At 48.2% G+C, this 20,541-nt stretch overlaps 1 protein-coding gene across 2 annotated transcripts in view; it reads right to left on the bottom strand.

Annotated features, from left to right (window-relative positions):
- MOK (MOK protein kinase) overlaps positions 1-20,541 on the bottom strand; it is a 488,814-nt gene that overhangs the window by 40,530 nt on the left and 427,743 nt on the right. For both annotated transcript variants that reach the window (XM_085628022.1, XM_085628023.1), the window contains one exon: positions 3,424-3,538. In XM_085628022.1, the coding sequence (XP_085484148.1) occupies positions 3,424-3,538 (115 nt within the window). The remainder of the gene's footprint in view (positions 1-3,423; positions 3,539-20,541) is intronic.

Genomic DNA, 20,541 nt, shown 5'->3' with positions numbered 1-20,541 from the left:
GAACTACTCACATACTACAAAATGCTATTCACAAACATACGTGGAGACACCTCTTTCTCCACATCTCCTATCTTTTCTATGCAGCAGTCTCTGGCACATGTGAGGAGATCTCGTCACATGTAGCTATATGTTTAGTAGAAAGTGAGGGAGAACTTGGTAGAGGGGCAGAAAAATGGGGACTACTTAGTACTAAATGGAATGGGATAAGATAGGTTAAGCAAGACCATAAACAGGAATAAGGAGGAGTTTAAAGAGGGATATGTAGATACAAACACACACCCACAAAAGAGTAAGCTCACTACTATTCACAAACTGCACTTTTAGAGTTACTACAGCCAAAAGGAACCTAAAACAGAAATATACATACTCCAAATTAAAAACCTGCACACACACACACACACACATATATATATACATATAAACACATGCACATATATATAGATATATTCTTTTAAGTGCTAAAAGTTATATTCAATGTATTCTTTTGACTAAATTAAAGGTTTTTGTTGAAATATAATTAGATACAACTTTTAATAAAAAATAATGTAAATAAATTAAACAAATAACTTTAATTAATATTTACTAAGTAATAATTAAACATGCAATTGGAAGTGAAGGTGGAATTTTGTTTAAATTATTTTAAATAATCATAAATATGTATAACTTAATTTAATATATTTGACTTTTGAAAATGATTTTTTAAACTTTTAATTTGCTGAGGTATTGTGTTGTAAGTAACGTGTTATTTTTTAGTTCTAGGTTAACAAAAATAATTTTATTTAGATTTTTATTTTACATTGAAATATTGAAATATTGACATTTAAAAAAAAAAATATTTAACTTTAATATTTTTTTCTATTCTGTACCTAATCGAAATCTCCGCCCCATGGAGTAGACTTCCGACTAAGGGCCCGATTCCGAAGCAGTTTGGGAATCTTCCCGACCGAATCGGTTTGGGAATGGTTTCCAACCGACTCGGATCGGGAGAGTCTGACCGACCGATTCCGATGCATCTGGATCCTTCCAGATACGATTCAGTTGGACTCCTATTGACTTCAATGGGAGCCTATGTTCCGACCGAATGCATAGGCTCCCACTGAAGAAAGCGGTGGCTGGGGAAAATCGGGCACCCTGTGGCGGGCACACTGTGCATGGCTGGTAAGGGGGGACGCATGGGTACCCCCACGGGCACAGTTGGGAAGGCTCCGGGTGCAGGCCCACTACGGGCCCCCAAAGTCTTATTCCGATTGCCGATTCGATTCGGATAGCACGATTTGGAAAGGCTGTCCTAATCCAGCATTGCAATCGGTGGTTCTGAAATGCGGCCCAAAGAGACGTACGATTCTGCTCCGTACGGCTCAGTCATTCCGAATGCCATCGGGTTCGGATTGGGATATTCCTAATGCCTAACCTGCATCGTAGTCGGTCGGTCAGAAACCTTTCCGACTTGGTCGGAAAGACACGTTCCCAATCCGATTCAGAAGGAGCAAATACCGTTAGGAGGCCTTCCAAACCGCATCGGAACTGGGCCCTTAGTGTGAAAAGTTACTAGTAGTAACTTTACATTTTTAAATCCTCTTCCAGCAGACTCCCCTTCTGGTTTTGAGGGGATAGAGTCATACAAGTCTGCACGTAGTAGTAAATGTACCCCTTTAGAAATGGTGCAGAGTAAAAAAGTGTGAACTAAAGTACGGAGGGGACAAGGTTTTGAGACCTAGTGGGTTACCTTCCAGTAGATTATTCACACCACTTCTATAGGGCCAGTGATGGTGACCACCACATGAGAGTGTCCCTGAAGGTCATGCCTCTGTACCTCACCAGCAGGAAGGGTGACTCACTCAATAGCGGAGACTTTATATTTACATAATAGCGATGAAACTGAACATCTTTTTTTGGGATCAGTGCACCCTTGATCTGCTTGCATGCCAGGAAGATTTGGAAGGACTTTGCATCAATGGTAGCTCAGATTGTAGACTTACACTACATTAAATAGCTATGAAAGCAGTTTCTAGCCCCACTACTAGAAGGCAGGAGTACCCCATAATTTAGAATTGGAAACAAGCTAAATCTAAATAATACATATAAAAAGCACATATCTTGCAAGCCATCTCTAGACTCTGTTCGACCATTCATAGATTGTCAAAGTTAGTAAAAACATAAGATAGTTTTAATCCTATTTCTTTCAAGCATTGTAGTCTTGTCACATAATATTGCTTACGACATTTGTAAGCATAGGCTTATCAGTTTTCAAACTATATTTCGATTAAAGTGTGTAGACATAGATAAGTGTTCCCAGCCCCATTACTGGTACCAAGGAGTACTGCCATATATTAGTGTATTTTGCTCCTGCTTGGCGATGAAGACGTGAAGTGTGTTCCAGACAAGACTACAGCTTTGTCCGTAAGAAAGAGCGAGTTACACTGGTGGACTGGTGCGGGAAAAGTGGATGTAATCGTGCGGTGTAATGAACTTTTACTTTTTTAGTAAAGTTACATTTTTTAAAGAATTCAAACTCTCATGGTTATTCTAGCTTGTAATAGACTAAATGAAAATGACATGCATACTCTTTCAGAACACCAGACAGTTCGACTGAAGACAACAGTGGTACAATGTGATCAGAACTTTTGTTTAATGGTGCCATTGCCATATGAAGGAGTCTGCGCAACTCCAACAGCTGAGTTACGTAATGTTATATAGAGCACGTTCACATGTTACTAGTGTCCATAGCGCTTTTCTTGCAGACATATGTGTTTGGTTACAACGTGCCACCTGACCTGTGGTTGTTGTGTTGTGATGAATGCTGGATTTTTCTTGCGGTTGTGTTACCAAAGGAACTAGGGGGGAGGAGTAAGGTAAAGGGGCTGTACACTGCGACTTGCCCAAGGGCGTAGGCTTACTATCAATAGCAGAGCCGGTAAATGGCAACACGAGGGACATGGGGTGTGATAGGCCCATGGCTTCCCACCTTGAAAATCTTTTTACTATCTAACAAGGGGCTAGGGGTGATATTTTATTTGGGTGCATATGGGCCTATGGCACCCCTTGCTATGCCCTGGCCTTTTCTGATGCTTTTTTGAAAGAAGACCATTTGCACCCATATCTTGCGTGAGCAACTAGATATATAACTTTACCCTTTGTTGACTCTCATGATCCATATAACTGACAGAAAATATGACACTGTCGCATTTTTGATTTAGGTTTTTAAAATATATTTGTAGTTTGATTTCATAACATCTGTCAGGCTTGTGTTAACCTTTTTCCTTGACGTTATTACGCGTGCTTCTATAACCAATATGCATGTAGCAAAATATTTAGCAGTAAGTGAGCCCCACAAAGGAGCTCCTATCCTCATCCAAAATATCTAAATATAATGGGGAGACATAAGGAAAGTCTTGCTTCAGGCCCCGTTTGGCGAAACTTTACCTGCCGTCGATTTTGCCTTGCAATACGCATGAGATAGTTCATTGATCCAGCAGTTCCAGAGTTTTCCACAGCTCCTATTTTTCTGTGCATTGGAAAAACTTGTTTCTCTAATGCTCTAAAAGAGAACAAATTATGAAATGATTTTAATTTGTGAAAACAGCTATATAGAGACCGTTCATAAAATACTGTAGACCACATAAACATTGCTGCTCTACTCCCTTATCACCCAGAACATGTGAAAGCCCAGGAGCAATATCCCTTAAAGTTAACGCCTACGCAAAAATGGTGCAAATGGAGTTTGCACTATTTTTGCAACTACTCAAAAAATAAATGCCAACTTACACATTTGAAAAGTGGGGCAAAATGCGTTTGTCGTTTCCTGTTACTTACAAAGCCATACATATTGCAAATTAGGCTAGCTCGATTTTTTTACCCAGTGCAGATCTTTATGCACTAAAACCTTGCATAAGTTTACGGAATGGCTCATACAAACCTGAATACGTCAACACCAAAATATTATGTGAAGGGGGCGTGGCCAAGAGAGCCATCATGGCGGACGCAGCCTGATAGAGCTCCGTCCCGCCGATACATTATCCGACGATTCATCCTGCCTTCCCCCGCCTGATCTCGTCCCAGAAGTTCATAGGGCGCAGCGGAGGGTAGCGGAGGTCCTCCGGTGAAATTTCGGGGCTTCGGGACGTGCGAGGAGCCGGAGACGGCGAGGCCACGAGCCGAGGCCTGCAAGGAGGGGTGAAGCCGGGGCCTCGAGTTTAGAGTGGCCGGGATCGGCTGCGACGGAGGCGCCCCACCGGGGCCACAGAATCCTGCTCCTGGGGGCACAGAGAACTTTCGGAAGTGGCGGAGATCATCCGACGGGACACCCGTGACCTGGGACGTGCTGGGGGCCACAGATAACGGAGCTGCTGAGTGAGGCCTTCGTGATCCAAAGAAGCCGGGACCTCGAGTTTGGAGAGGCCCGGACCAGCTGAGACGGAGGAGAAATACAGGGGCCACAGAATCCTGCTCCGGTGGCCGAGGAGCGCGCTAGGGGGTGTCGGAGCGGAGATCGTCCGGCGGGGCCCTAGTGCCCTGGACTGTACGAGGGGCTGGCACGGGATTGCAGTGCGAGGCCCTCGCAGGGCTGAGAAGCCGGGGTCTCAAGTTTGGTGTGGCCCCAGGACGGCAGAGCAGAGGCGACAGGACTGCCAGGCCGGCGAGGGACTCCTCTCCGACGAGATCCGGGGCCCGCACCGGTGGTCAAGCGGTGGGCTCAGCAGCTGACGGGAGTACCACGCGCTGGCATAGTTGTCCGGGGCCGCATGATTGAGGCGGCGACTGAGTGCAGCGGCAGAGCGAAGTCCGTACAAGGTAACGTCGCCGGGGCCCCATGTGACCGGGGGCCGAGTCCAGCACGGAGGCAAGGTGACTGCGGAGACGGGCGAGACACCGCAGCTGCGGGGCACGTGGATCTTGGAGGCCTGACCGTCGCTGGTGTGATTGGAGGGGCACGGGCGCTCCCGGAGGGGCTGGACCCGAGGGCCCAGCGGGCGACGATGGTACGGACCCGGAACGTGACACCTGGAGGACAGAGACCATCGCAGAGCAAGTAAGGAGGCGGCAGGGGCGATGTGGGGTGTGGTCGCTGGAGAGCTCACGGACCACCCCTGGTGAACGGAGACGGTCCGGGACTCATACATACGGCACGATAAGGGGCGCTCGGCGACCAGATCGGGTCGCGGCGGGAGGGGGACCGTCAAAATTATCTGGCCCTGCATTCGAGACTGGACTGCGTGGCCCCTGAGGTCTGGGTACATTGCCATAAGGATACGGATCCTGTGCGTAGGGCCACGGCCCGAGCTACCAGCGGCCAGCCTGGGGGCGGCGAGGGTCTGGGTCTAGCTACTGAGAGGTTGGCTGGAAGAGACAGACAAGCAGGGGGACCGCCATGACGAGAGGTGCGGGGGGCGGCGGACCGCCTAAGCAAGGCCCCATTGACAAGTACACGGGGCCGAGTGGGGGTACAGGAGCGGCCAGTGGTCATCATGATGCTGGGCCGGACAATGCGGCCCTGATGGCTGCCATAACACAATCAAGAGACACACTGGAGGCGAAAATAGGAGCGGTGGGGTCCGATGTCACTTTACTGCGGCAGGATTTGAGGAACGCAGTGGCCCGCATAACAGAGGGGGAGACCCGCATCTCGGGGGCGGAGGATGATATTGTGATCCTCAAACGCAAAGTGGCTAGCCTCGAGAGCACCCAGAGGGGCCTGGCCCTTCGGGCGGAAGACGCGGAGGGGCGGGCCCGACGGAACAACCTGCGGTTTGTGGGGCTCCCGGAGGGCTGCGAGAAGGGCAGCATGGAGGGTTTCCTCACACAGTGGCTGGAGGGCTGGCTCCCCCCGACCTCCCTCTCTAAGTGCTTTGTGATCGAAAGGGCGCACAGGGCCCTAATGCAGAAGCCTCCGGTGGGGACCCGCCCTCGACCAGTGATAGCCAAACTGCTGAACTATCATGATCGTGATGTCATCCTGCGTGAGGCCAGAACTAAGGAGCCGCATTGAGGAGTGAGCGTAGACCACGGGTAGGCCCGTACGGGCTGGGAGGAGTAGTGGTTGATGCCACATGGTGGTGGACTGGGGGCGAGGGGGGGGGGAGGAGGGAAATGGCGGGTAGGCCTCCTCAGTGAGTTGGGTGAGGGGAGTTGAGTGAGTTGGGGATTGTTCAGCCAAGGATCCATTGGTGTGTATGGTCTTGGGCTCCACGTTAGGAGCATCAACCCTGCAATACCGTGACAGGTACTTCAATGGTTTGGAAGTATAGGGTGGGGGTTGGGGCTAGGGCGGCTATGGGGGTTTGGGGTTCGGAAGGGAGGGGGGAAGTTGTTTTGTTATGACGGTTGTTGTTCTCGCACACACATCACCACAAGGGGTCCTCATCCCCCCGGGAGGGGGCTTTTCCGCGCTTGTCGTTTGCTTGGCTATGGCACAGAGTTCTACCGCAGGCCCTCTGGCCGTCCTGAACGTGGTGTCCTGGAATGTTCGGGGCCTGTTGGACAAGATTAAGAGAGGGGCGGTGCTGCGGGCGGGTAAGGCGTATGGCGCCGATATTCTTATGTTGCAGGAAACTCATCTTCAGGGGTCTAAGGCGCCGTGCTTGGCGCGCTTCGGCTACACCACCGTCCTGCATTCCGGTTACACTAGGGGTTCCCGAGGAGTAGCGCTCTTAATCCATCGCAGGGTTCCCTTTCAGATTGACAGGCGCTGGGTGGATGACGGAGGGAGGTTCATTATAGTGTCGGGGACGCTGGGAGGAGAGCCGATCACTTTTGGTAGCGTGTATGCGCCCCCGCCGCTTAGCCACACGTTTGTGGAGGTTGTGACACGGGTCTGGGGCGGGTTGCCACGGGGCCTGGTGTTGTTGGGCGGGGACTGGAACGCCACAATGGGTGAGTTAGATAGGCTGCGCATGCAGGGGCGACCGGCGGCTCCCGTAGACTCCCGCTTGCACTCGCTGGCGACCACCTTGAGTTGGGCTGATTCCTGGCGCGCGCTGCATCCGACGGCACAAGGTTATACCTACCTGTCGGCGGTTCACCCCACTATGTCCCGCCTGGACTACATCTTCATTACCCATACTTATCTACATAGGGTGTCTCAGGCGGCGATACTACCCAGAGGCCTTTCGGATCACTCGCCGACACAGATACATTTGCGCCTGCTGACTCGTAGGGCGCCGTACCGGTGGCGGATGTCGCCATGGCTCCTCAGGGATGCAGACTATAGTGAAGCTCTTAGCCAGGCGGTCACAGACTACGTTCAGCATAACGCGGGTACGGCGTCCTCACCGGCGGTCTTCTGGGAAGCCCTGAAGCCCGTGCTCCGGGGTGTGGATATAAGCTTCCGAACGCATGCTAAGGCGGCCCGGCGGGCAGATATTGAGGAGCTGGAGGCCCAGCAGGCGCGGTTGCAGGCGCGGCTCCTCCAGTCTTCGGATCCCACTATCCGGCGGAATCTGCTGCACGTCCAGCGTCAACTGGGCCAGTTGCTGACGGATAATGCTAAGGCGGCGTGGCTCGCCACCCAATGCCGTATCTATCAATGGGGGGACAAGTCCAGCCAGATGCTGCACCGGCTGTGCCAATCTCGAGATGCCCAGACGCAGGTCCTGTTCCTTCGAGCGGGTGACGGTAGCCTCCACACCTCCCCAGAGGCGGTAGCGCAAACGTTTGCGGCCTATTATCGAGATTTATATGCGAAGCGAGAGCCCCTTGACGAGGCGCTCATTGATGCGTTCCTCTCTGATATTCCCCCCGCACGCTTGACTGATGCCCAGAGGGATGCGTTAGACGAGCCCATCACGCTGGATGAGCTTCGCACCGCGATGACCAATTTGCGTCCGGGCCGGGCCCCCGGACCCAATGGCTTTCCGGGTGATTTTTTCGGGCCTCGTGCGACGACATTGGGCCCGCACCTTCTTGCGGCTCTGGCAGACGCAGTGGACCACGCCATTCTTCCCCTTGACTGGCGCCACTCTGAAATCGTAGTCTTTCTGAAACCGGGCAGGCCCCCGGAGGATCCGGGCTCGTATCGACCTATCTCGCTCTTAAACGTTGAGCCGAAACTGCTAGGGAAGGTCCTGGCAGATCGGCTGCGGACGTGCATCTCTACCCTAGTCCGGCCCGATCAATCTGGGTTCATGCCCAATCGGTCAACCCGACATAATATACGCCGGCTTCACAATGTCATCGCCGAGGCCGGGCACGTGGATCGGCCCACCGCTCTGCTCCAGGCGGATATTGATAAAGCCTTCGACTCCCTTAGTTGGACCTACCTGTTCAAGCTGCTTGGGGCGGTAAACTTGGGGCCCCGATTCTTGGCATATACGCGTCTGCTATATACGGACATCTCGGCGTCGGTTAGGGTGGCGGGCGCCTGTTCCCCTTCGTTTCCGATCAAACGGGGGACGCGGCAGGGGTGCCCGCTGTCCCCTCTGCTGTTCGCGTTGGCAATCGAGCCATTGGCGGCGTGGTCCCGCTCCGATACGGTCCTTCGGGGTATGGACTGGCCCTCGGGCCACTCTGATCGTATCGCGCTATATGCCGATGATGTCATCTTCTTTATGGTGGACCCGTGGGCCAATGGGCCCCGGGTGCTTGAGATTCTGCGGGTGTTCGGCGAGACGTCGGGCCTCGTGGCTAACCCGGCTAAGTCCACTCTGTTTCCCTTGTATGGTGACCAGAGAAGCCAGGCTTGGGCCTCTTAATTAGTGCTGGCCCCGGACCATATCACATACCTAGGAGTACGGGTCACCCGCACACCGGATCTTGCTTGGACTCTGAATATTGCGCCCCTGCTGACCCAAGTCCGCAATGAAACTAGGGTGTGGTCGCATCTTCCACTCTCCCTCTACGGCCGATCGGCCATTTTCAAGATGGTGACCTTACCGCGTCTCTTGTACCATCTCCAACACTACCCCTTCCAGGTGCCCCAGGCGTGGTTCCAACAGCTGAATGCACTTTTGAATGAATTCCTCTGGCATGGCGGGCCTGTGAGGGTGGCCTTGGCGACGTGTGTGCAGTCTACCTACTGCGGGGGCATAGCGGTGGCGGATGTTCAGGCATACTACAGGGCCGCGCATCTCCTAGTCATAAATGACTGGTGGTATGCCTCCCCCGCGGATCCAGCCTACACATTGGACCGGGCCGCATTGGCGGAGAAGCCTCTGCTGCATTTTCTTTATAGCCGTTCCTCGCTGGACCGGTTGCCCCCTGCGTGTGCTACGGTGATCCGGATCTGGCGGCAATCGGTCATTTCTATTGGCTGGCGCGGCAGGCTTACGCGGGCCACCCCATTGTGGCAGGGTACCCTGCTCAAGGAGACGGCAAGTCTGGAGGGCTTTCGCTATTGGGACATGATAGGGATCTCCTCGCTGGGGGATGTAATGAAGGGAGTGTCGCTTAAGTCGTTTCAGATGCTGCAGGCCGATTTTGAGTTGCATAAATCCCAGTTTCACAAATATCTCCAGTTGCGGCACGCCCTCACACCTAGCATCCAGCACCTAGACACTCTGCCGGAGTTCCACCCGCTAGAGGGTAGACTGTTGATGGGAGACCTCGGGGATCACAAAATTCGCCAGATTTATCAGACTCTGACAACCTTCATGAACACTACCCTGGATAATACCAAGGAGGCGTGGCAGCGCGATATTCCCGCGCTCACGGAGGATGACTGGGCAGACGCTATAGCGGGTCTGCGATATGCTGCGGTGGCCACCAAATACCGGTTTATACAATTCAAATACCTGCACAGGGCATATTACACCCGGCACCACCTTTGGCGCATGCACTTAATTGGGTCCCCCACGTGTCTCCGTTGCGGTGATGGGGACGGTACATTCTTGCACACGGTGTGGGACTGTGGGCGGCTGCGCCCATTCTGGACGGCGGTTCTATCCTGCCTGGGGGAGGTGCTGGGTTGGGAGCTTCCCCCGATCCCCGCTTAACACTGTTGCATTGTACCGAGGAGATAGGGGGCAACATCTATAAGCGACACCTTCTGTTTTTGGGTTTGACGCTGGCCAAGCGAGATATTGCCCAGCATTGGAAGTCTTCTGCCCCGCCCCCGGTTCAGGCCTGGAAGAAAGCACTAGATCGCTGCATGTCTGCGTAAGAGGCGGTATTCTTGGCAAGGGGTTGTCCGAATAAGCATGGTAAAGTCTGGAAGAGATGGGCGCGATATCGGGGTATCGTGTTGTCTGTGCAGGGGGATGCAGTGCCCTTGGACCCAATAGAGAGGCTAATCAGAGCCCCGGTGGGTTCCCCTTCGGGGCCCCGGGCCCTATGCATTGTGGATGAGTAGTCGGAATATGGAGCTCATGCGGATAGGAAATATTGCATATCTGTGTTGGACTGTGGGTTGGTGTGATGTGCGGGTGGGGGGGGGGGGTTTGGGGGTCTGATGTTCTGCAGACCGGGGGGGGGGGCAAAACAAGGATGCCACCTCTCACTGTTCTTTTCTTCATCTTGGTACCATGTATGGGGACAAATTCCCCGGTGTCCTTAAAAATGCCAAAAAGTCAAAAAAAAAATATTATGTGGATTTCCAATGTTTTTGGCAGCAGCTCAAAACTATGGTGGAACGGCCCACACTTTCGGCCAAATTCAATCATTGCATAAATACATAGTCATCCAAGTTCTTTCTGTACTTGCAATTGAGAGTACTTTAAACCTATACATAACATATTTAACACTTTTGCAATATAACATATGCTACACTGTGACAAAATATTTTGCAACCATTGGTCAGCAAGAACATGAGGAAAATGAAAACAAAATAATGCAAAACTCTCAGAAGAAACTATGTTTTGAGTAAATGATTGTAGAGAAATATTCATTCTAAAAGAAAGGTAGAGTGCGAGAAGGAGTTCAACAAAATAAAGGACTGCTGTTAAGCTGCAATAGGCCAGCTTATGAATGCAGTGTGGTATACCATTTCTACTCTATAAATGCATCCCTTAGTTATTTTTAAGGATTCCTAGAAAACATTTATGATCCGGAAGTTGAGTGGTAATACAAAATCTTCAGATCTGTAGAGGACATGCTAAATCCGGAAAATATCTTACTTTTATTCAAGGACCACTACTGTTGTATCCTCGTCTTCCCTCGACTACCTCAACTCTGCTCCAAAGTACTGCTTACAAGGACCACTACTGAAGCAGGCTATCCTTTCCCTCATTTGCTTCAATACCATGTCTAGGTAGGTACGTTTATTAGCTTCACCTCCATACATCTCACCCTTCTGTGGGATAATTGATCACCACTACTAATTGATGTTCTACATCCAGAAGATGCCACTAACTGCCAGATTGTTTTATAACTGCACTACGTCCTCACCTGCACAGTCTAATACCCATAACACAATGACGTACCCAAAACTAACATGTAGCATTTCCCGTTTCTGACTGAAATAGCAGACAAAACTAACAGCCATGCACTCCCATGCAAAATACAAGGTTAGCACTCAGCTTTCTGCACCTCATACTCCAGCCACATTCCTTACTGCCCAGTACTCAGTCACAGTTCCCACACTCCCATTTAAACAACCCTGTCTCTACCCTTCAAACCAAAACTCATCATATTCAACAAGTACCCTAAACCCCCTTGAAGCCTTACCACACTCCTCCCAATTATAGATTTTCAACTGTTTGCACATAGCTGCTTGGATGCCCACAGCTTTTCTTTCCCCTCAACCATTATGAGTGAGAACCAATCTCACTTTGCTTGAGGTTGAACTCCTGCATATTATTGCATGCCCCCCAACTCTTGCCCCTGCTCTCACAATCCTTGCTTCTCTTTAAATTGATACTCTTTATAAAACAAAACAGATACACAAACACAGAGTTCCCAGGTACATTGCACCAAAGCTTAACACAACCTGTCTTCGACCTCTGCCTCTCCTTCAGTCATCTCACTCACGCACACCATTGTTACACATCCAAGACCACCAATACCTCCAAACTTTTCCACTTGTCGGGTCAGGAGGATCCGCTAACTCCCTCATTCAGTAGTGACTTAAAAAATACAACAATATCCCGCCACTTACTTATTACCACCATTTCCTATTCAATTCAATCAGTCTCCTACATCATTACCTTCTGCCACTTTATACTCTATAATGTATAATCACTTCACTACATGACAGTTATTTCATAGCCTGCAACCTTCAACTATGTTCTCAAATCAACAGCTATATATCCACAGCGACACCACAAAGCTCTCAAGCTGAACACTCATCCTCCCCACCTCCATCAACAAACACACAGCATCCAGAATCCAGAGACACAAAGAAAACAAAGTTGCTCACCACACTCTGTGGATTTCTTTTCCTCTTCCCTGCTTTACAATATCATGGCAAAACTACACACACCCATCACTCAAAACACTAACCATTCTAAACCCTCTTATATCCGGAAAAGGATCCGGCATAGGATACAGCACACTCTCCCTACTAAATTAACCAGCCGAAAAACTAGGAACTCTCCTTGAGCAAGAAAGAGGACACTCTGAAAGCACTGACTGCACTTCAGTCCCAACTTCTGCAGCCTCAATCCTTACAGATGTTTCTCACCCAAATTAACTAATACATAAGACCAAGACTTGCTCCAACCTCTTTCCTAAACTACTACCATCTCGTCCCGCACAAGACCATGCATACCTAAACAAAAAACTGATCGATGCATGATCTATGTGCAAAAAGAACGAAATTAGCCACAACCTAATAAATTACCCAAAACCAGACCGTCATGATGCAGTCTCACTAGGATACTGAAACCAAAAACACCAAAAATAGAATTTCCAATGTAAAACCACAGGAGAATTAGCAATGATATTCAAATAAACATTTGTGGGCACCTACACTGAATAATTCACGCTTCAAATTGCTATTCACTACAAGAAAGAAGCAACCTTACCACCACTTTCTCCTGCGTATTTCTAGTACTATCCCAGCCACCACCAAGTAACATATTTTTTACTGATATCTTTCTAGATGTTTATTCGTCAAACACCCTACATTGTGCATTCTCAGTGCCTTGAACATCTGGTGTGACAAACCACAAATGCCATAACCACCATTGCCATCCTGGATGCACACCACATCCATCCGCTCATATCCGGTCCGATTGACACAGCAGACATACACTAGACCAGGGGTACTCACAAACTTTCTCTCGGGGGTCAAATTTACAGTGTGGTTTGTGGCCGAGGGCCGCACCGGTGGGGGCGGGGGCAGTGGGGGAGGAGGCGGGGCTAGAGCAAAAAAGAAAACTGTGACCATGAGGTTGAACACAGGCCCCTGCAGCAGACGCCTTCGTCCACTGAGCCACCAGACCCGGCATTCACACATCTCTATCTATCTATCTATCTATCTATCTATCTATCTATCTATCTATCTATCTATCTATCTATCTATCTATCTATCTATCTATCTATCTATCTATCTCTCTAGCTCTGTCTCCCTCCCTCCCTCCCTCTATCACTCTCCCTCTATCACTCTCCCTCTCTCTGTCTCCCTCTCTCTCTATCTATTTCTCTCTCTCTCTCTCTCTCCCTCCGTCTCCCTTTCTCTCTCTCTCCCTCCCTCAGTCTCTGTCTCCCTCACTCTATCTCCCTCCCTCTCTCTGTCTCAGTCCCTCCCTCTCCCTCCCTCTTGTCTCCCTCCCTCTTGTCTCCCTCCCTCTCTCTCCCTCCCTCTGTCTCCCTCCCTCTGTGTCTCCCTCTCTCTCTCTCCCTCTGCCTCACTCACTGTGTTTGTCTCCCTCCCTCTCTGTCTCCCTCCCTGTCTCCCTCGCTCCCCCTGTCTCCCTCCTTCCCTCTCTCTCCCTCCCTCTCTGTCTCCCTCCCTCTCTCTCCCTCCCTCCCTCTCCCTCTCTCTCCTTCCCTCTCTCTCTCCCTGTCTCCCTCCCTCTCTCTATCTCTCTCCCTCTCTCTCAATCAGTTTGTCTCCCTTTCTCTCTGTCTCTGTCCCTCTCTGTCTCCCTCCCTCTCCATCCGTTCTCCCTCTGTCCCCCTCCCTCCCTCTGTCTCCCTCCCTCTCCCAACTTGTCTGTCTCTCTCTCGCTGTCTCTCCATCCCTGTCTCCTGCTCTGTTTTCCCCCTCTCCCTCCCTCAGTCGCACTCTGTCTTCCTCCCGCTTTAAACTCACCGGCTGCGCTCACTAGCTGCTGCCTTCCCGCCCCCCCCCCCCCCAGTCCGTCACCTCACCCGGCGCTGAGTCAGCTTCCCTGGAACACAAACAGCCGCCGCACCCAAGTACTTCACAGGTCTTTTAAAGGCCAAGTCACTTGTTAATGAGGCTTTGTTGTATTTCATCTCTTCTTAGCGCCCCTGCATCTCCACTCATTCAGAGGGGAGATGCAGGGGCGCTAAGAAGAGGTGAAATACAACAAAGTCTCATTAACAAGTGACTTGGCTTTTAAAAGAATCGCCCGGCCCCCATAGCTCCGCGCTGCGGCAACCGGCGGTGCTTGCACAGGTACGATGTCTGCAAGGTCCGCGGGCCGCCAGGGAAGGCTTGCTGGACCGCTGGCGGCCCGCGGGCCGTACTATGAGTACCCCTGCACTAGACGATATCTTCAGAAATTCAGAATCAGTCACCACAAAAAAATTAACCTTGTTCACTAGAGCAATCCCCATCTCATTTCTTTCACTTATAATATCCCATCTAGGACTACAAACAACTCTCTATGGAACTTGACAACCTACAGGCAATGGATTAACTCGACATGGAAGAACTACAAGCCCACCTAATGACAAGTTCAATCATTGACCAGATAACAGGAGAAAAGTATATTACTGGATGAACAGAGCGTTTGGCAGATTAAACCCCTTGAAAATTTCTGCACAGCAAATAAGGGAAAAAAGACAATGGGCAAGTAAGGTGATATAAAAAGATAAGAATGCAAAAGAGCACCGTTCAACACCAATAGAACAAATCAAACTTATTCGTAGACAAATTATGCAGGGTTTATAAATTATCCAACAAATAATAAAGACAGTTCACTACTCAAGCATGATCTCCAATAGCAAATGCCTCACAACTGAACTTCATAAAAATACTATCAGAATTTTGCAATCTAGAATGCAATTCTATCCGTTCCAGTCTCGAAACAGGACACAACAATAAAAAAAATATTCCAAAGAGAAATGCCCCTACTCTACCCTTCTTTCAGGAATTCTATGATCTGGTGAAAGCCAATGGTCCTGCTGGATCACCATCACACCCGTGCCCACCACACTTATCCAAGAAAATACCTTCATCAATCTTTGGCTGCAACCCCAAAAATACCCTAATTACTACTCTCCATAATCAAATGGTCCATTCCTCGGAATAGTAATTGAAAGAGCAGCGTTCTCCCAAATGTCAAACTTCCTGGGTCATAACATAATATTATTAGAACAAAAACAGGTTTCCGTCCAAGGAGAGATAATGAACTCTCCCTGGCCTCCATCTGAGACAACCTACAAACCTAAGGTGGGTAGAAAGAAAGCAGCAGCACTCCTAACTCCTCAACTTATCAGTAACCTTATATACTGCATCAGTGCGCAGGAGGGGTTGGTACACAGCCAGGCCCTGCACCCATCTTTTTGCAAATGCCCACTCCACAATCGCAACAATTTATTTTTATTTTTTTATTTTAACATGTCGAAAGTGATGTAATATGTGAGGTCATAAACAGTGCATGATGAGGGTGATGGTTATAGTTAGCTGACTAAACCAGAACTGGAGTATTTCAGTGCACTATTTATATATATTGTTTTAAATGCTCGAATATATACATTGTTCAGCAGGATAGTAGAACTGTTCATTCTGTTCACTGTCCTTATACTGCTAATTACTCTTATCTGATTCGGTCTATTGATCATTGCAGCACATATATTCTATACAAGAATCACGATGGTTCAATAAATATTGAAAAACACCCTTCTGTGTATTCCTTGTAAATTTCTCGGAGAGAACGAGAGCACAAGTGACAGAGCAAAAGGGTTGTAAATCTGTCACCACAATTCCTAGAAGGGATCAGGGTTGTCATGTTCTGTGGTTGCCACAACCATTTGCTACCTGTCTAGGTTTAGAGGTGCTCATGTTGGCACTGTGGGCTATCTGGCCTTTAGAACAACATAATCTGAGGGGTGCTCGGAATAATGCTCGCACCATCGCAAAGTTTATGTTGCCCAACAAATTAACAGTTTCTACTGGAAAGTGGAACTACACGACATGGCGCCACCAACATTGCTAGAATTGGTTCTTATTTAATGGATTGCCTGAGTAGTTCTATTGTGCTTTCCCAGAGACCCCTACTTACCTCCTAACCAGAGACGTTCATGGTGGAGGGGATTATCCTCCTCAGCTGAGTAGGAAAGTCCTATGTATTGGCTGTAGGTTGTTCAAGCTTGAAATCTTCAAAGGATCCACTTCCCACTGTGTTACCCTCTCTGTAATTTGAATAATGCCTGAAGATAGAGGACTTAACATTGCTGAGAACTGCAGACATGCAATTACTCAGAAATTACTACAACATGGTCTTGCACTTGTGGGTGAAAATGTCACCTTCGTGGTTGAGGCACACGAAGCACACAGTACAGAGGTATTCTAATCTTAGGCTACATTCCCGGCTGCAGATAACACCACATGGGAATTTCCCACTTACAAAGAGGGTGAGATACGAGAAAAGAATACACGATATAAAGAAATAGAAATGCCACTCACATAAAAAGAGCATATAAATTGGTTTAATTGTGCCCTACCACACAAAACATTAGACTCGGTGATCTTAGCAATGAGGTAGCAACATGGCCAGTCTTAGCCATATACACACGACATCCTAACATTAATAATTTATCAGCAGCACAGGTGCGGACACTATACAACGATTTAGTAACAATATACAGATGTCTTACACAGTTCATTATGCGAATACTAACACTCAAAACCTGCGCGGACTGCTCAAGGTGCTCAACCACAATTTGCTACTCCGGGCATCAGCCCACAAATGCTAAATGCAATCATGGATGAAATTCCCATCAAACGGGAGGCGATTCCGTTCTGGGTAGCACAAAAAACAAGTCAGCTTGAGGCAGTGTTACCCATACGGACCCGCAGGAAAAACACAGAATAGTGACTATTTGCATGTCAATGGGGATGGCTCCCACTGTAGAAGACTGCACAACCTGGGGTACAGTCTTTGCTGCAGTATATAAAAGAACAAATGGTACCCATTCATTGGTTGTTTGCCTAGTGCTAAACAAGATCCAGAATGAGTATGGGGCAGCACCTGCCCCGGACTTGGGGATTAAACTAATGTGCAATTTTGCTGCAGCGTCCACCATTATGTTGAGTAAAATAAAGGGGGAAGCAGCAGCGCAGGCTATTTGCCAGCGCATACGGGAATTGGCTACTACACAACAGGAGTGGGAATTACCTAAAATTATTGAAGAAACCGATACTACCCTGGGTAGTGATAAGTTGCATGCCAGGCATGGTAAACGACAATTAAAGAGTATTTCTGAAAACGATAACTCTAAGCAAGCACCAAATTCTTCTACGAAGAAGAAGTGGGAGAATAAGAAAAACAAAGACAAAATAAAATCACAGGGTGGGTCTCCTCAACAGGAAGCCACTGAAAAACGCTATAACATGCGAAACCATTATAATATGAGACCGCATGACAGGTATCGGGGTACTAATACATGTTCATCTCGTTCCTGTCAGGTGTCATCCGAAAAAAGTTCGAAGAGAGGTGGACGGTCAGAGGACAGATCGCAGGAGCATGTGAAACCAAAGTAGGTCTCACAATGCTCATCTGACTACATCACTAAACCGGAAGGTAAACCAAAGCCTTCCAAGCCTAAATTCAAAAAGAAGTTAGCCGGACTTAAGGTCAGGCATGCCCCGGATATTGAGGACTCTGCTTCTGAGCCGGGAATGGGCAGTGACAATGCTGGACAGCGCAGCAGAAGTCACAATCGTTTGCCGGAATCTGTTGGATTGTCTGGTGGGAGTAGCGCTAAGTGAATATATCACGGTGGAAACATAGGTTTCTAGGGTAAGTGTCCCACATCGTTTATACGAAATACAACTCCAATTGGAGGGGGACGTACCCAGAAACATTGATGTTCTCTGTTGGGAGAACTTAACCCGGGGTTACGATATTCTTTGGGCTGAAAAGGATTGGCCACTTGATTTCCTAATGGAGTGCCCAAATGGGGAAATGGTAATTTTACCTGCTTTTGCTGACCTCATTTTAGAATCATGTAAAAAAACTCATACATCAAGGAGTGGGCGTTAAAGCTAGCTCCTGCGTTATACTGCAACCATGTGGGGTGGTATGACGGTTCCCCTTACCATGAAATATCACTGTGGACAACTCCACAACCTCAAAAACAATACCCAATCAAGCATGAAGCTAAAAAACAAGTTAGGGAAATCATCCAAAAACTTGAATACCAAGGTATAATAGAACGTTGCACCTCATCAATGAATAATCCCTTGTTTCCTGTAATGAAACCCGATCTTTCATACAGTCTAGTATTAGTCTAAAGACACTTAAACACAGCATCTCATGAATTTGCAGTACAAAATGCACATAGTGCCACACTATTGAACAACATTGTGCGGAAGAAATACAAAACAACACTTGATATCTCAAATGGGGTTTTCTGCCAATATAGCGCCTGTACGCAGATATCTGACCTCATTCAGCACACTAGTCTCTCGGAGGCAATTCTGTTGATTTCCCAAGGGGTATAAGAATAGCCCTGGGTTGTTTTTAACCAGAGTAAGAGAACTACTACAAAAATGTTGATGACTAGGCATTGTCCTATGTCGATGACATCTACTTGACGGATGATGACCTTTCAGAACACTTGACAAGATTAGATCGCATAATTTTGGGGTGTGCTCACATGGGCTACTAATTTTAAAGTCGCCCATCTCAATGTCCTTTTTCTAGAATATGAAATGTCAGTGAAGGGAAAAGCCTTGCAACACACTTCTTCATGAAGTGTGCGCTACTTCTACCTCCAACTATGATGAAGAGATTACAATCCATACTGGGTTTTCTAAATTTTGGCAGAACTTACATTCCAGATTACGCAGGATGTGTTAAACCATTCTATGGCTTAATAAATTCGGACTTTTCCAGTAAACATTGGACTCAAGAACACAAATATCTTACGCTCGGTACAAGCTGACATAATAGCTTCAAAACACTTACACACACGAGTAAAACCACAAACCTAGTGATTCGCGTCATCGTGTGGACATCTGAGTACACCTACGCCACGTTCAATGAAGGTGACACTGTACCGATTGCATATAAATCACATCTATACACTAATGCTGACATGCATTTTGCACCTACAGAAAAAATACTCACAGCAGTACAGACTGCTGTGTTGGGAGAGCGAACCCTGGCTCAGGGTAAACGCATTATTGTTGTGACCCCGTTGCCGACCTTAAAGGCTGTCACCAGAGAGAGCGTTCCAAATGCTAAGGCATTACACCCACAATGGATTCAATGGGCTAACTAACTGACTGCAACAAATGTAGATTACAGATTTGATTCTACAGTACAAACACAAGCTTTTCTGCAGTACAAACAAGAATATCCTCAGCCTAATGAAATAATAACGCTATGATTACATGATGGCTCTGCCCAGCCGGCTGTGGGGACAAAGCACCAATACTAAGCAGCGTTCCTAATTGTGAAAGGACATATGCATGATTGAGAATTTCATCCTGAGAAAACCTACACACAGTAACTTGGTGACTACACAGCACAGCTGGAAGAACTAAAGGCTCCAATTCTGGCATGGAGAATATGGATCCCGGGTTTCCCAAAATCATTGTGTGTGATTTGTATTACTGTGTCCAGTCTTATAATGAATATCTACACTATTGGAGCCAGAATGTATTCAGAGACTCAAAGGCTTGCACTATAAAGCACAAGATGCTTTGGGAACAAGTGGCAAAGCTGAAAGACTGCTTACCACGGACTCATGTAATACGTACATCGAATCATAAACATGCTGGCGCTCACGTTTCAGAGAATTCCATGGCTGATGAAGCCACGAAAGTAACAGTTAGCACTGCTGAGATTGCAGCAATCACTACTAGACAGGGACATCATGGTGGCTGTTAACGCTGCTCACAACGATACCCACCTGCCGAAAGGCTTTCCACTCAAGTTCTCCTACAACTTAGATGCACAAAACAATCTATATGCTCATATTCCTGGAGTGGGGGATACAGTATTACCAAACACTAAACACAGAATGGGTTTAATACTAGCTGCACACAAGGGTCTGGCATCTGCTCGTGCAGGGGTGGCTGCTATAATTTAATTATTGCAGCAACGCTACTGGTGGCCATCTCTGTGCAAACAGACCAAGGACTTTGTCTTTAAATGTGACATTTGCCAGCAGATGAAGGGTTCCACCGTGCTGTGTCCACCACACACCTCTACTGATTTCAAACAAGCCTCTGGCTTGTGTTTATTTGGACCACTGCGGCCCTATGTCATCAGATGGGTCTAACAAGTATATCTTGGTAGCAGTGGA

This window comes from Triturus cristatus, chromosome 9, assembly GCF_964204655.1.
Source record: "Triturus cristatus chromosome 9, aTriCri1.1, whole genome shotgun sequence".
Taxonomy (NCBI): Eukaryota; Metazoa; Chordata; class Amphibia; order Caudata; family Salamandridae; genus Triturus; species Triturus cristatus.
This window is presented reverse-complemented; position numbering and strand designations above follow the sequence as displayed.